The 16,269-nt window shown below is 43.9% G+C and overlaps 1 protein-coding gene across 3 annotated transcripts in view; it reads right to left on the bottom strand.

Moving 5' to 3' along the window:
• Nucleotides 1-539: 539 nt before the first annotated feature.
• ccdc171 (coiled-coil domain containing 171) overlaps nucleotides 540-16,269 on the bottom strand; it is a 27,522-nt gene continuing 11,792 nt past the window's right edge. For 2 of the 3 annotated variants that reach the window (XM_082145822.1, XM_082145823.1), the window contains exons 9-24: nucleotides 15,882-16,062; nucleotides 15,018-15,108; nucleotides 12,017-12,090; nucleotides 11,170-11,259; nucleotides 10,898-11,077; nucleotides 10,563-10,730; nucleotides 10,330-10,485; nucleotides 8,626-9,124; nucleotides 7,077-7,249; nucleotides 5,745-5,870; nucleotides 5,293-5,478; nucleotides 2,851-2,996; nucleotides 2,343-2,397; nucleotides 2,051-2,173; nucleotides 1,121-1,213; nucleotides 540-912 (exon numbers count right to left, since the gene is read on the bottom strand). In XM_082145822.1, coding sequence (XP_082001948.1) covers nucleotides 850-912; nucleotides 1,121-1,213; nucleotides 2,051-2,173; nucleotides 2,343-2,397; nucleotides 2,851-2,996; nucleotides 5,293-5,478; nucleotides 5,745-5,870; nucleotides 7,077-7,249; nucleotides 8,626-9,124; nucleotides 10,330-10,485; nucleotides 10,563-10,730; nucleotides 10,898-11,077; nucleotides 11,170-11,259; nucleotides 12,017-12,090; nucleotides 15,018-15,108; nucleotides 15,882-16,062 — 2,404 coding nt within the window. In that variant the 3' untranslated portion in view covers nucleotides 540-849. The remainder of the gene's footprint in view (nucleotides 913-1,120; nucleotides 1,214-2,050; nucleotides 2,174-2,342; nucleotides 2,398-2,850; nucleotides 2,997-5,292; nucleotides 5,479-5,744; nucleotides 5,871-7,076; nucleotides 7,250-8,625; nucleotides 9,125-10,329; nucleotides 10,486-10,562; nucleotides 10,731-10,897; nucleotides 11,078-11,169; nucleotides 11,260-12,016; nucleotides 12,091-15,017; nucleotides 15,109-15,881; nucleotides 16,063-16,269) is intronic. The other variant, XM_082145824.1, reaches the window with a different exon arrangement.

The following is a 16,269-nucleotide window of genomic DNA, read 5'->3' as shown; positions in this document are numbered from 1 at the left end:
TGTGGGCGGTTTTTTGAACCGATAAGTATTACCTCTGTCTTGTCTGGATTTAATAAAAGAAAATTACGCGTCATCCAATCTTTTATATCTTTAACACACTCTGTCAATTTGGAAAATTTAGCGTTTCTGTGGCAGAAACAATCCTTCAGTCCTGGATAGATCTGGTATGACATTTAGAAAACAACATCTAACATGCAATTTTAAGTCGGCATGAAATTAAAAATCACGCCATCTAAGGACGCATTAAACTGATCAAAAGTGACCGTAAAGACATTTATAATGTTCAAAAAGATTCTATTTCAAATAAATGCTGTTCTTTCTATTCATCATCCTGGAAAATAAAATGTAAATAACTGTTTTCAACACTGATAATAATCATAAATGTTTCTTGAGCATCAGATCATCATATTAGAGGGATTTGTGAAGGATCATGTGACACTGAAGACTGGAGTAATGATGCTGAACATTCAGCTTTGATCACAGGAATAAATTACACTTTACTATATATTCACATAGAGAACAGATGATTGACACTGGAGTGATATTCACTATTTTACTGTATTTTTGATCACACAAACGCAGCTCTGATGAGCAGAAGAGACTCTCTCAGAAACATTACAAAAATCTTAATGATTCAAAACTTCTGGCCAGTATTGTACAGTATATTTAGAAAGTCAACAGTGATGCAGACTTCGGCTGCGTCCCATCTTACCCCACTCTGCTGTGTGTGTAAATGAGCGTGAGAGACATTAGCTTCAATAAACCACTGGAGATTTAATAATGTCACTAATAAACATCATCATCCTCAGGGAAAGAGAAGCTGAAGATGATGAAGATGAGCTCAGCTCCTCAGTGCTTCCTCCTCACACACATCCCACAATCCTCCTCTGCTGGCGGCTCACAGGACGAAGACTGCACACACACACACACACACACACACACACACACACACACACACACACACACACACACACACACACACACACACACACACACACACACACAACACAGACACACGTTTCCCAAAATAAAAACACTCAATAAAGTAATGAAGTTAACTCCAGTAACGAAGTGAACCACTAGACATGATAATCAGGACTGGACTGAGAGTGTTCCTCACCGGCTCACAGCTGACGTGACACGCGTGTGATGAGGTCGGTCTCTCCTTCGAGCGGGTCAGCTGATTCAGCTCCAGGAAACGCATCACCAAACGCTACACACACACACATTAGTTCTTCACACTGAACGGTAGCGTAGTAAATGCAACATGGGACATCATTTACGACTCTTAGTTCACAATCAGCTCTGGGGAAGGAGCATGTGACCGTTCATGATGTCATCGAGTAAACACTTAGTCTAGAGAGAGCGTGTCATAATCTGAAGCCACGCCCACACCGGGGGGGAAACAAGCCCACCGCCATTGCCTGAAGCTGCCTCGTCATTTCTGACTTATAGCAAAAAACAAAACAGTGTCAGAAATACGTTTTCAGAAGCTGTGGACTCCAGACACGAGTGTTTAAGGAGAAGTGGATCCGGCTGGAGCGAATGGTTCCAGTACGCACTGAAACACACTGAGGGGCAGTAAACATGTAGTCACGGGTGAGTCAAATATCCAATTGTCAGTTTTCTATCTTATATTTCTGTAAGCGAGGCTATCCTGTCGTTGAGTGCGTTCCCTCCAGTGTGTGTACGTCAGTTCTCAGAGTAACGACACACCTGTGTCTCCATCGCCTGTGTCCACGTTTGTGCACTTAAACACTCGTTAAAAGTCCTTAAAAGTCGACAGCTTCTGCAAACCGTATTTCTGTGTGTTGAGCTTGTTTGCTGTACACTGCTCAGCTTTTAGACACTGCTAGAAGTCAGAAATGACGAGGCAGTTTCACACAGTACAGAGTCCCTGCAGACGGTGGGAATGTTCCCCCCTGGTGTGGGCGTGGCCTAAATGTGCTCCCCGGTGTGGGCGTGGCCTAAACGTGCTCCCCCTCCCGGTGTGGGTGTGGCCTACATGTGCTCAGCAGAGAAGCTGCTTTAACACCTGTGCTGTCTGTACCTGGCACGCGTCTCTCTCTGGGTTTCCCATGATGCTCTGCGAGTCTGAGGGCATGAGACACATTCTGGAGAGCTGGAGGGAGAAGTCATCCTGAGATGCTGTTCTGGACTGGAGGACCTTCATCTGAGAGACAAACACATCGTGAGGCATTAAGACATGTGTGTGAGTGAGTGAGTGAGTGCGTGCGAGTCTGTGAGTGAGTGAGTGAGTGAGTGAGTGAGTGAGTGAGTGAGTGAGTGAGAGTGTGTGCGAGTCTGTGAGTGAGTGAGTGAGTGAGTGAGTGTGTTCCTGCCTCTTTCAGACGCTCCTCCACACACTTCATGTAGCTCATCAAAGACTCTTTACTCCTGCAAACACAAAACAACCTGTTCAAGATCTGGAGTGAACAGCAGGAAACTTGACTTGAGTGAGTGTGTGTGTGTGTGTGTGTGTGTGTGTGTGTGTGTGTGTGTGTGTGTGAGAGTGAGTGAGTGAGTGAGTGTGAGTGAGTGAGTGAATGTGAGTGAGTGAGTGAGTGAGTGAGTGTGTGTGTGTGTGAGTGTTTTGAGTGAATGTGAGTGAGTGAGTGAGTGAGTGTGTGTGTGTGTGTGAGTGTTTTGAGTGAATGTGAGTGAGTGAGTGAGTGAGTGTGTGTGTGAGTGAGTGTTTTGAGTGAGTGTGAGTATTTGAGTGAGTGTGAGTATTTGAGTGAGTGTATGTGTGTTACTTTGCTGCCGTGTCGAGTGTGTGTGAGTGAGTGTTACTTTGCTGCGATGTCTTGTGTGTGTGTGTGTGTGTGAGTGTGTGTGTGTGTGTGTTACTTTGCTGCGGTGTACAGTGTGTTCTCTGCGCGGATGATGTTGCGCTGCAGCTCCTGGTTCTCCTGCTGTGATTGGCTGAGCTGTTTCCTCAGTGAGTGCAGCGATAGATCCTTCCTCCTCAACTCCAGCTTAGCATCCGACAAACTCTGACCACACAACAAGAGGCGCACTCATTCCTCATCATCATTCTCACTCTGTTGAGACTGGTGTCCATCAAAGTAAAGTCAGAAAACCGGCTCGAGGCCCTTAAACCAGCGTCCGATTAGGGGGTGGGCGGTATGACCAAAATTCGATTTCACGGTATGACTAATTTTATTTCACGGTAACGATATATTTCACGATATAGTTATTTATAGTTGTTCTCAAAAAATCGACAAAAAGGGCTTAATAATAAATAAACCCAAATACTTTAGAAATGAAAAGTACTTCACTTTGTTTGAATTTTCTTTTTCTTTTATTTGGTAAATTATTTATTTGGTAAACTATTTTTAATAGCTAAATATAGTAAACAAAACACTCTTATCAACTTTTAGATGAACTTCCCCCAACTTATTGATATTAAATACAACTCATAGGTGCAATTCAACTTTAAATAAAGTGTTGCTGAATAATTTTTCAATCTCATGTTATTGCTTTACTTCATCAATCAGTTTATAATATCTGAATATTTTATATTGAACTATTCTATTCATAATAAATGAGTTACTTCCTTTTAATTTGGTAGGATATTAGTAAATACTAGTTATGTTTAAATGTTTTCCCGGTACATTTTTGCCATGTCTGCTTTTAAAGGGCTTGTTTTGTTCTTTTTGTGATATCTGGCAACCCGTCACCTAAAGCTTTAACCAAGAGATGTTCAGAAGCGTCAAGTTCATAAGTGACTAGGAGAACAGCAGTATAAAAACCGAACAGAAGCTACTGTTAGTGTTGCCTAAGTAAGTTAGTGTCAATTATACACACCTTGTAACTGCGTCATTATTTTACATAGCTCGGTGAACACCGACACACCGCGCTCCCTCTCAGTGCGTGTGCACGCGCGCGTCTTTTGCATCAGTAAAATGCGATCGGTTAATTTGAGTGACAAGTTGTAATCACGCATTGAATCGAAGCAAGATTTTAGCAGCTGTTTCAGTGGCCAATTGTTTGGAGTTAGAAATATATAACTCGCGCTGCATATTTAGTAATTTTGCCTCAGATACAGGATTAAAGGGATAGTTCACTTTGAAATTAATTTTTGGTATGTTTTAGCTTACCTCAAGGGCATCCAAGATGTAGGTGTCTTTTTTTCCGCAGTAGTTTCAATTTTTATATTTTTAGGTCAAACCGTTCTTGTCTGTCAGTCATATAATGCAGGTCGATGGTCTGCGGGCGGGTATAGATATATACACTAGATGTCGCCTTGGCTACTGCAAAACCGTAGCCAAGGCGACATCTATTGTATATATCTATACCTGCCCGCACTCTCAGATCACTCGGACGTGGCTGTGTACAAGAGGTAAAAATGATATAAAAACTGTTCGTTTTCTCACACAAACCGCTCGTTTCGTGTCTTAGGCCATCAATGTGTACTTACGATGGGGAACTGTTTAATTTGGACGACGGGGAATTGTTTTAATTTGGACTCTGTGCATGCTCTTTGAGATAGTGACCATCGACCTGCATTATATGACTGACAGACAAGAACGGTTTGACCTAAAAATATCAAAATTGAAACTACTGCAGAAAAAAAGACACCTACATCTTGGATGCCCTTGAGGTAAGCTAAAACATACCAACATTTAATTTCAAAGTGAACTATCCCTTTAACATGTTATACATTTGCTTTAACAAGCAGGTTGTTCATTACCACGGCAACCGCTCTCGTGTCATACTGAATGCGAGTTTCATGTTTAAAAAGTAACTATACATAAGAGACAGAAAGATGATAACTATACATTATTTAAGGTTATTTCTATTCGTTACGATATTGATATATGAACTGTTGTTGTCAAGTAGCTTCATGCTTTCCCCGTTGCGATCGTGCACTCCTCTAAACTGTAGCCTACGGGTGCCGCACTGCTCTAGTTGACTGCTGCGCCTTTCACCCCAAAAAATATCAACCCTTTAGAAAACGTAATGACTTTGTGGATCCTCTTGATCTGCTTTCTCCATGTTTCTTTGACAAATCTCAGTGTGTCAGTCTCTCGCACGCTGCATGTGAGTTAACCACGCCCACTTATTTACATGTCGCGGTATCACGGAATGAAAAAATCTGTTACGGTTGACATTTTCTACCGAGGTAACAATATATACCGTCATACCGCCCAGCCCTACGTCCGATAATTCAATATATCAAGATATAATTTCCATAAAAAATTAACAGTTTTAAACGTTGATATTTTTTATTTATTTAGATAAAACTACATGTTATTTGTGTGAGTGTGTCTGAGTGTGTGTGTGTACCTGCACAGCCTGTGCGAGCGTGCGGTCCTTCTCCAGCTCGTCCCCCGTGTGCAGCTCCATGCTGAGGCCCAGTTGCTGCAGCTGAGAGGCCTGGTCGTGCAGGAGAGCCTGAGCACGCAGCTCCCTCTGGAGGGCACAGCTGAGCTCCTCACACACTCGCTCCAGCTGCGGGAGGGGGGCACACGCCTAACACACACACACAGGATATATAGTAAAGTGTAATTTATTCCTGTGATCAAAGCTGAATGTTCAGCATCATTACTCCAGTCTTCAGTGTCACATGATCCTTCACAAATCATTCTAATATGATGATCTGATGCTCAAAACAAAGTGCAGTAAACACTGAAACTATTTGCGTTACAAACCAGTGTGTTTATGGTATGAAAACTAAAATATGATAACAAATACCAGTTTGCAACATCGATGTGATGTTGTGTGTGCGTCTGACTCACGGTGTGTGTGTCTCTGCCGGTGTGTGTGCGTTTGAGCTCCAGTCTCAGGTTCCTCCGCTCCACCTCCGCTGAATGCAGTCGCTGCGTGAACTCCAGGATGTGCTTCTGAAGAGACGCCATCATCATCTACACACACACACACACACACACACACACACACACACACACACACATTACAGTGACATCTCAAGGGCGGGGCCACCTGTCACTCACATGAGATCCACCAATAGCAAACCACAATCATCCAATCATTCCACACAGACAAAATCAAGCCCCGCCCACATTTGTTCTTGTTCAAGCAAGCAATAAGCAGGGCCAAGAAACACTAGTTTCTTAAAAAAAATGTTTGTCATTAAACCACCCAGCACTAAAATATTAACACGTTGTATAGTGCTTTCATTTCATGTAATATATATTTCTATAAACAATAATATATCTTATTGTGTGTGTATATATATATATATTATAATTGTTAAAACCATTCCGCATAATTCCGCAGATTTTTCAAAAATTTCACAAAAAAAGTCTGCAGATTCTGTGTGGCCCTGGCAGTAAAGTACGAGAGGCTAGTGCTGTATGGTGAATACATCACGACTGAAGGGCGTTGTTCGGCTCGACGCGAAGCAGAGTTATTGACTTATTCACCAGACAGCACTCACCTCTCGTACCTTATTGCTTTTATAAAACGGTTACCACACAATACAAATATTAAAGCCAAAAAATATGTATCAATGCAACTTTCATGAAGTAAAATCACTAAAAGCCTTCCTTCCGCTGGAAAAACTAGCCCCACTCTGAACGTTAACAGCAACAGAAGTTACATACATTATTTCTCCATTAGATGGCGGCAAAGACTGTTTATGAGTGAGTCAGTCAGTAGAGAAGACTTTTATATTGAAAGGACAAACTTGTGAACATGGAGAAGCAAGACGCAACGGATGAATGATTAGCGTGTCAGGACACGGAAAACCCGTTAAAAGGACAAGATATCGCAGCGAACCTTCAAACGGATTTTCTATTACAAATATTATTACAGGAAAATGCTATGTCTACAGTAAATACACTCGCTTACTCGATCTCTCACAATACTCTACTCTATAAGCTTCAATGAACAATATCAAAGAGAACAAACATATTTTCACGTTGCTAAGAGTGGTTGCTAGGGGTGTTGTGTAGTGATACATAGAACCGTTGGGTGAAGCGGCCATTATCGTGAATAAAACACAGCTATTGACCAATCAGAATCAAGGACTGGAACTAACCGCTTAATAATCGGATATGCGTCGCTCTAGAGAAGAAATGACTAGTGTAACTTCCCTTTCATGCGAGTACCTTGCTGTTCCAGCAGCTGTGTTTGGTGTTCTGCGCGTAGAGTCCGTCACGCAGTCGCCGTGCCAACGAGTCCTTCCCATAATGCCCTGTGCACTGAGAGTCCACGTCCCACAGCAGCCGCTCCAACATCTTCCTGCACCCGCTCTGAGCCGCTGACATCACTCCAGCCGAGCCTGACGGTCACATGATCAGCGTTACAGCAATAGGTAACTCCTAGCTTTATTCGGCCGATAGCGACAATAACAGCTTTATTCGTCCGATAGCGTATATAAAAATTGTATTTATCCGATAGCATCAATAATAGCTTTATTCGTCCGATAGCGACAATAACAGCTTTATTCGGCTGATAGCGACAATAACAGCTTTTTTCATCCGATAGAGTCAATAATAGCTTTATTCGGCAGATAGCGACAATAACAGCTTTATTCGTCCGATAGCGTCAATAATAGCTTTATTCAGCTGATAGCGACAATAACAGCTTTATTTGTCCGATAGCGTCAATAATAGCTTTATTTGTCCGATAGCGACAATAACAGCTTTCTTCGGCTGATAGCGACAATAACAGCTTTATTCGTCCGATAGCGTCAATAATAGCTTTATTCGTCCGATGGCGTCAATAATAGCTTTATTCGGCCGATAGCGACAATAACAGCTTTATTCGTCCGATAGCGATAATGACAGCTTTATTCGGCCGATAGCGTCAATAACAGCTTTATTCGTCCGATAGCGACAATAACAGCTTTTTTTTCGGCTGATAGCGACAATAACAGCTTTATTCGTCCGATAGCGACAATAACAGCTTTATTCGGCCGATAGCGACAATAACAGCTTTATTCGTCCGATAGCGTCAATAATAGCTTTATTCGTCCGATAGCGACAATAACAGCTTTATTCGGCTGATAGCGACAATAACCGCTTTATTCGGCCGATAGCGACAATAACAGCTTTATTCGGCCGATAGCGTCAATAATAGCTTTATTCGTCCGATAGCGACAATAACAGCTTTATTCGGCAGATAGCGACAATAACAGCTTTATTCGTCCGATAGCGACAATAACAGCTTTATTCGGCAGATAGCGACAATAACAGCTTTATTCGTCCGATAGCGACAATAACAGCTTTATTCGGCTGATAGCGACAATAACAGCTTTATTCGTCCGATAGCGTCAATAATAGCTTTATTCGGCCGATAGCGACAATAACAGCTTTATTCGTCCGATAGCGACAATAACAGCTTTATTCGGCTGATAGCGACAATAACAGCTTTATTCGTCCGATAGCGTCAATAATAGCTTTATTCGGCCGATAGCGACAATAACAGCTTTATTCGTCCGATAGCGACAATAACAGCTTTATTCGGCTGATAGCGACAATAACAGCTTTATTCGTCCGATAGCGTCAATAATAGCTTTATTCGGCCGATAGCGACAATAACAGCTTTATTCGTCCGATAGCGTCAATAACGAGCGTCAATAACAGCTTTATTCGGCCGATAGTGATTATTGTCTGATACATCGGTGCATTAGTTGAGTGAGTGTGTGTTTCTCACTGGTTCTGCTGATTTCCTCCTGGACTTCCTCCATGCACGTGTGCACGAGCTCGATCAGCGGAGTGGACGTGAGCATCTTCATCACCCTGTCCTCCTCCTCCTCTCTCACACACACCTCGCTCACACACACCTGCGGCCCAACGCCCACCGCCACCCTGAACATCACGCCAGAGCCGCGTCCCAGAGCGCGCAGACGCCCGGCCGCTAGCACAGCGATGGCGTAGCGCCGAAACCTGCCGCGACCTTTGACCCCGTGCTCGCCGAGCGCGTGCAGGAGGTTCATGACCTCAGTCTTCATGGCGTCCGCATCACTCACTCGCTCCTGCAGCACGAGCTTCTGCCACGCTAGCAAACACACCTGCCTCCGCAGCGCGCGCACACACCCCGCTAGCAGCCCGCATGCCGCACACACACGCATCACTTCCTGCCTCTGCTCGGACTGAGTGCGCTCCAGAGAGTGGACACGCCCTTCTGACCGCTCCAGCTGAACACGGAGATCCTGCAGGGATAGAGGGACAGTAATGTTAAGATAATGCAGCGGGAGTTCTTCTCTATATCAGTGTTTCTGAACTCCTGAACATTGTATCTTGAGTTTCTTCCGGGAACGAACACGTAATTTAAACATCTTTCCCTCACGGGTCAAAATGACCCAAAGCCCTAAAATTATACTTCTTTTTGTTTTGTTTTTGTCCAGAAAGCTCATTTTATTTCATTTTGATAATATTTTTAAATGCAATTTTTTTTTTATATTTACCTTTAAATGACTCGTTTTGATCAATTAATAAATACTAATTTAAGCACATTCCTCACATTCTTTGAACTTAAAATGAAAATAACTCACAATTTCATGCATAACCCTTTTAATTCAGCTCTAAATATCTTACATTGTGTGTCTTTGTCGATCTCTTGTGGAAACATAATAATATAAGATGATATTTCATAACTCTAGATGTCCTTATAGCTCTATATGAGCAAATGAGCTGTTCCTCTGGGTCCTAAAGTCAGTTTCTCTTCAGTCTGCATTCAGATACACATGTAGACATTATACAATCATTTTTTGGTAAAGTTTGTGCATTTTTTGTTTGAACTTTGGGCTTTTTCTATGTGAACTGAAGCATTCCTCGACATTCCATTCATTCCTAAGGGGGTCAAATTGACCCGAGACGGAAGGATTTGTTACTATTTAAAATTTCAACCACAAAACTCCTCGAATCCATTCATTTTTTGTGTGTATTCGTGGTTCAAGTGCGACAAAAGTCCATTTTTGAGTTTCGGGTCAAAATGACCCGAGGGAAGGAAGATACAGGTTAAATAATGAATATGCAGAATAAAGGGGCGGGGCCTGGTTGAGTTAGTTAGTAGTGTGTTAAACTGGCGGTTATGGAAAGGGGCGGGGCATTTCCCAAACACACTCGAAGCGCTCGAACCAATCACAACACACTGCTCCAGCCAATCAGAGCACAGTGTGCTTTTCAGAAGGAGGGGCTTCATAGAGACAGGAAGTAAACAGAGCGTTACTGACAGACTGGGAAGAGAGGAGCCGCAACAATGGAGAATATGAGGAGAATAATCAACATTCAAGCAGGAAAACCTGAAAACATCATCAAGACTTTGAGAAGAGGCACAATATGGGCTCTTGAAAATGTAACCACTGATAGAAATGTTAGTTGAGTAGTAAATCAGTGACAGTGAGAGTGTGTGTACCTGTGTTTTCAGCTGCAGCTGGTGGATGAGGTGTGTGTGTTGTGTGTTGAGATCTTCTCTCTGTTTGACCCAGCTCTCCTCTCTCTGTCTCATCTGTGCGCTCACACTCTCCAGCGCTGCCGACTTCCCCTCACACACACTCTCCAGACACGACACCTGACACACACACAACCTGTCAGACATCAGGACTGTACAACATCTACAACACACCTTTCCCACAAGCCCCTGCTCACCTTCTGATTGGCTGCGGAGAGGTCAGAGGTCAGCGTGTCCATGTGCTCCTGCACCAGCGCACTAAGCTCCGCCCACGAGAAGCTACCCAGCATGCAGTGTGGCGGCGTCACCAGCACACACCCGGCGAGCATACGCTGATAGAGTGTGTGCAGGAACGCCAGCTTCTCCTAGACAATAATAAAAGCACTTTATGAGCCGATTAAACCCTAATGAAGGAACAAACACTGAGAGAGTAAGTGTGTGAACCTGACTTTTACAACAGTTTTTTGCTTTTATATATTTCAGTTCATATTTATTTTATTTCGAGTAACAAAGCTTGTGTTAGTGTTGGTACCTGGCAGTCGTTGTGATGCTGCTGTCGCAGTGTGTTCATGTGTGTGTGTGTGTGTGTGTGTTGTGTTTTCTCCTCCTGAAGCTGCTGAGAGAGTCTGCGCAGTTCGACTGCAGCGTCTGAGACACAGGCACGCAGACGCTTCACCTCCTCAGTCACACACACAGCGCGAGCCTCACACTCCTGCACACGGACAGAAGACCATCATCTCATCAAACTCAACATCCTCTCAGTTCATCATCAGAACAACGACACACACACACACACACACACACCTGGAGGTTCATCTGGAGATCCGTGATCGTTTCATCCTTCTGTCTGATCTCGTCATTCAGCTTCTGCATCACTATCACTGACTCCTGTGACTGCACGCACACACACACACGCACGCACGCGCACACACACGCACACACACGCACGCGCACACACACACACGCACACACACGCACACACACGCACACACACGCACACACACACGCACACTTGTAAATTCAGCATGATTTAACATTCAACGTTCACACCGTAAAAAAGAATTCTTTAAGCAAGACAGTAGCAAAGCTGATTACCAATCTGATTATTTACATGTCATAATGTTTTTGTATTACAATTTTTCTGAAATGTTGTTTAAATATGCAAATGATGCATTATATAATTAAATATGCACTTATTTACATACATTTCCAGAACATAAATCTGAATATTGGATAAAGCCAGGCTCAAAATACTTGTTTGATTTTGTTGACATATTAAAAGATTTAATCGAGGGGATTTTGGATCTCTCTTTTTATCACAAAAAAAATTAAATTTTCACCGTGTTTAGGAATAAAATGTCAGATAAACTAGAGTGAGTGATATATGAACAAACCCCTCGGTAAAAACCCTCAGAATAAATGTAATATGTAAATGTTGGTGTGTGTAAGTGTTGCTGAAGTGGAGGAAAAGCTCTTTTATAAACACAGCCTTTACAGATGTGTGTCGTAACTGAAGTCTACAGGTGCACATACAGGAAGTGCACAAAAATAAACACAAAAAAGTGCATTTACTGACTGAAGGTAGCAGGGATCTGCAGTACGCGTCACATGTGCCTTATTCAGATATATGGTGTGTGTGTGTGTGTTGTACCTGTGTGCTGTAGTTGTGTAGCGTTCGCTGCAACACGTCCATCAGAGCAGAAGCGTTGTGTTTACATCCCTCCCCTACAACACACACACACACTTATACAGTACAGACTGCTTCATAGTAGCAAACAGGAAGATAGCAGTGTTCATCAGCGTTGGGGAAAGTTACTCTTAAAAGTAATGCGTTACAATATTGAGCTACTTCCTAAAAATAACTCATTAAGTTATATAGTTGCTTTAGGGGAAGTAATGCGTTATGTTACTCCTTCTCACCGATCTGAGGATCTCTTTGTTTGTTTAACGCATTCAACAACACAGCCTGTAAAACACACATCTTCACTTTTGGCGCTTTTCCACTGCATGGTACGACTCGGTTCGGCTCGGTATGGTTCGACTCGGCACGGAACGGTTCGGCTCGCTTCGCTTTTCCACTGCGTGGTACGACTCGGTTCGGCTCGGTACGGTTCGACTCGGCGCGGAACGGTTCGGCTCGCTTCGCTTTTCCACTGCATGGTACGACTCGGTTCGGCTCGGTACGGTTCGACTCGGCACGGAACGGTTCGGCTCGCTTCGCTTTTCCACTGCGTGGTACGACTCGGTTCGGCTCGGTACGGTTCGGCTCGCTTCGCTTTTCCACTGCATGGTACGGCTCGGTTCGGCTCGGTACGGTTCGACTCGGCGCGGAACGGTTCGGCTCGCTTCGCTTTTCCACTGCGTGGTACGACTCGGTTCGGCTCGGTACGGTTCGACTCGGCGCGGAACGGTTCGGCTCGCTTCGCTTTTCCACTGCGTGGTACGACTCGGTTCGGCGCGGAACGGTTCGGCTCGCTTCGCTTTTCCACTGCGTGGTACGACTCGGTTCGGCTCGGTACGGTTCGACTCGGCGCGGAACGGTTCGGCTCGCTTCGCTTTTCCACTGCGTGGTACGACTCGGTTCGGCGCGGAACGGTTCGGCTCGCTTCGCTTTTCCACTGCATGGTACGGCTCGGTTCGGCTCGGTACGGTTCGACTCGGCGCGGAACGGTTCGGCTCGCTTCGCTTTTCCACTGCGTGGTACGACTCGGTTCGGCTCGGTACGGTTCGACTCGGCGCGGAACGGTTCGGCTCGATTCGCTTTTCCACTGCATGGTACGACTCGGTTCGGCTCGGTACGGTTCGACTCGGCACGGAACGGTTCGGCTCGCTTCGCTTTTCCACTGCGTGGTACGACTCGGTTCGGCTCGGTACGGTTCGACTCGGCGCGGAACGGTTCGGCTCGCTTCGCTTTTCCACTGCATGGTACGACTCGGTTCGGCTCGGTACGGTTCGACTCGGCGCGGAACGGTTCGGCTCGCTTCGCTTTTTCACTGCGTGGTACGACTCGGTTCGGCTCGGTACGGTTCGACTCGGCACGGAACGGTTCGGCTCGCTTCGCTTTTTCACTGCGTGGTACGACTCGGTTCGGCTCGGTACGGTTCGACTCGGCGCGGAACGGTTCGGCTCGCTTCGCTTTTCCACTGCGTGGTACGACTCGACTCGGTACGGCACGGTTCGGTTCGCTTTAGCTCGGTTGCTTTTCCACTGCAGTTAGTACCGCTTCAAAGTGGGTGGGACTGATCGTTATTGTTACCGTCTCTACTGGCATTACATCATCACATTAAATGCGAATTTTTCATTCCGTGTTTCCCCATCCACTCCTCGGCAATCAACGTCTGCACCTCGTCCACTGAACACGATTCAGCCATTTCTTTTTTTAAGTTTATACTTTTTTTTTTTTTTTAAGCAAATACTTTTAAAACAGGCGCTACAGCGTCGGCTGTTGTCTACTGGCTATTTAAATCTAGCGTGTTTAGTGTCTCGTGTCGTAAATACAATGACGTTGGTAGTGATGATTCTGTCAGACCAATCAGTGATCTGCAGTGTTTTCACGTCACATTTTAGTATCGGTACGGTACGCTTGGAACCTCAACAGAGGTGGTACCATTTAAAGCGAGCCGAAGCGAGCCGTACCGTACTGTACCATGCAGTGGAAATGCGCCATAAGTGAGCCGTGCCGAGCCGAGCCGTACCGTACCATGCAGTGGAAAAGCGCCATTTCTCTTAAAGTCCCCCTGCGGTGAAGATCCAGCGTTTAATGTAGTTTATGTGTCTATGTGGTGTTATTAATCTGCTTTAAGACAAACCATGTGTAAGTTCATAAGTCGACAGCATTGCTGAGTATTTCCTCCTTAAAACTGCAAACCAAAGACAGTCTCAAAAACACGCTGTGAAATCGCTGGTGTTTCTGACGTCACAAACTACCTTGTAACCAATCAGATCAACGTGTGATCGTCAACCAGTGGATCTCTGAGCTGAGTGAGTGAGTGGAGGCGGGGCTCATTTGCATATTCATAGAACCGCGCATACTAAATGAGGGTGTCGAGTTACATTCAAGATATTTTAAGGCATGAAGAAGGAAAAATTTTGAAATACGTCATTCTGGAGATCAAAGATGAGTTTTCAGGGACTCAGTGATGGACTCCAGGGGGACTTTAACACATTTAGAACATATTTAATATATTTTGAGCACTTTGAATATTTCCTGAGCCCATACAGAATATCTCTTAACATTACGGGTTACATTACCTTGTAATATGTTGGAGAATAGAGATAATTCAAATTAATTAATAAAGCAAATTAATTAAACTGAAAAATAATGTGCATTACTTTTTTTTTAAAGTAACTAAAATATAAATGTGAAATTTATAAAGTAATGTGTTACCTTACTCATTAAATCAAAACAGTGATCCACAGGTTACCCCAACACTGGTATTCATTTAGCAAAGTTCATCAATTATGAAACAAACTGAATTCCAGCTGTAAATCAGCTCTACAGAAGACCACCGTGACATCACTCAGACCAGCTCAATGTGGATTCAGTAGCAGTGGCGTCTGTCATCTGATCTCAGTGTGTGTGTGTGTGTTTGTGTGTCCTGTTCATTGACCTGTGTTGTAAGTGTGTGTGTGTGTGTCTCCTGTTCACTCACCTGTATTGTAAGTGTGTGTCGCCCCCTGCTGTTGATACTGGTGTACCACCTGATCAAGATCACTCAGCACACTGTCATACGACTCCTGCACCTAAAACACACACACACACACACACACACACACACACACACACACACACACACACACACACACACACACACACACACACACACACACACACACACACACAATGAGGGGGGAAAGTGATTTGGCTGGTTATTATGTGAAACTGCAGTATAATACATTAAATCAAATTGCAAAAAATGATAATTGGCACGTCGCCGATGTAAGAGACGCGAGAGAATAATAGAAGAGAATAAATGAGACACACACAGTCAAACCAAACTTTATTCAGACACCTTCAACATTTCTCACATTATCACAGTTTATTCACTATAGTTTAGAAAATGGTACTAAAATATGAGCAGAACTCAGTTGATATTTGACTGGTTTTGTCCGTCCTTCTGTTAGACTGTCTCACACATGAATTATGTTGAATATCTGTCAGCTGTTAAATTTAACTAAACAATTAGATAATACCAGTTTAGCTCAACCAATCACCAAGCAATGCTTCATTTAGTTCAGTCTGTGTGTAAAAAGAGCATTAGCAATTAAAGACAAAACACTTCAGCAAAACATGATCAGCTCAAAGTGTCCCAATCATTTCTGCTCCTAATGTCACTGGTAGTCTCTGTGTGAAGAATATGTGGGTATAATATGTCACAGCTTACTTTATTTTGCTCTCCTCACTTACAGAAATGAACTATAGTGTCCTGATCACACTAGTGAAAAATGATCTCTGGTGTCTGAATAGTGTTTGGTTTGACTGTATATATCAGCATGTTAGAGACACGAGTGTTTACCCGGATGTGTTCCTGTTGTCTCTCTGAACACACTCTCTCCAGCTCCTGCAGTTTGACTGACAGCTTAACTGACTCCGCCCTCTCTTGCTCTAACTGACCAATCAGCTCAGCAGACGCAGCCTTCTCCTGATCCAGCTGACCAATCAGATCAGTTCTCATGGTCAAGAAGTCCTTTTCCAACCTGAAAACATCATCACGCACATAAAATCTCAATTCCAAACACATATCGCAACATAACGGGCGGAAGAGGAAACACTCTTCATACCTCACTATTAGTGGTGCAACGGATCACAAACTTCACGGATGATTTGTTTATCACTGTAATGTGATGCACATCCGTATCTCATCTTCTCCTAATGTCTTGTACCGTTAAACATGGATCACATGG

This window comes from Leuciscus leuciscus, assembly GCF_965113295.1.
Source record: "Leuciscus leuciscus genome assembly, chromosome: 18".
NCBI classification, from domain to species: Eukaryota; Metazoa; Chordata; class Actinopteri; order Cypriniformes; family Leuciscidae; genus Leuciscus; species Leuciscus leuciscus.
The sequence above is the reverse complement of the archived record's forward strand: the minus strand, read 5'-3'. Positions and strand labels throughout refer to the sequence as shown.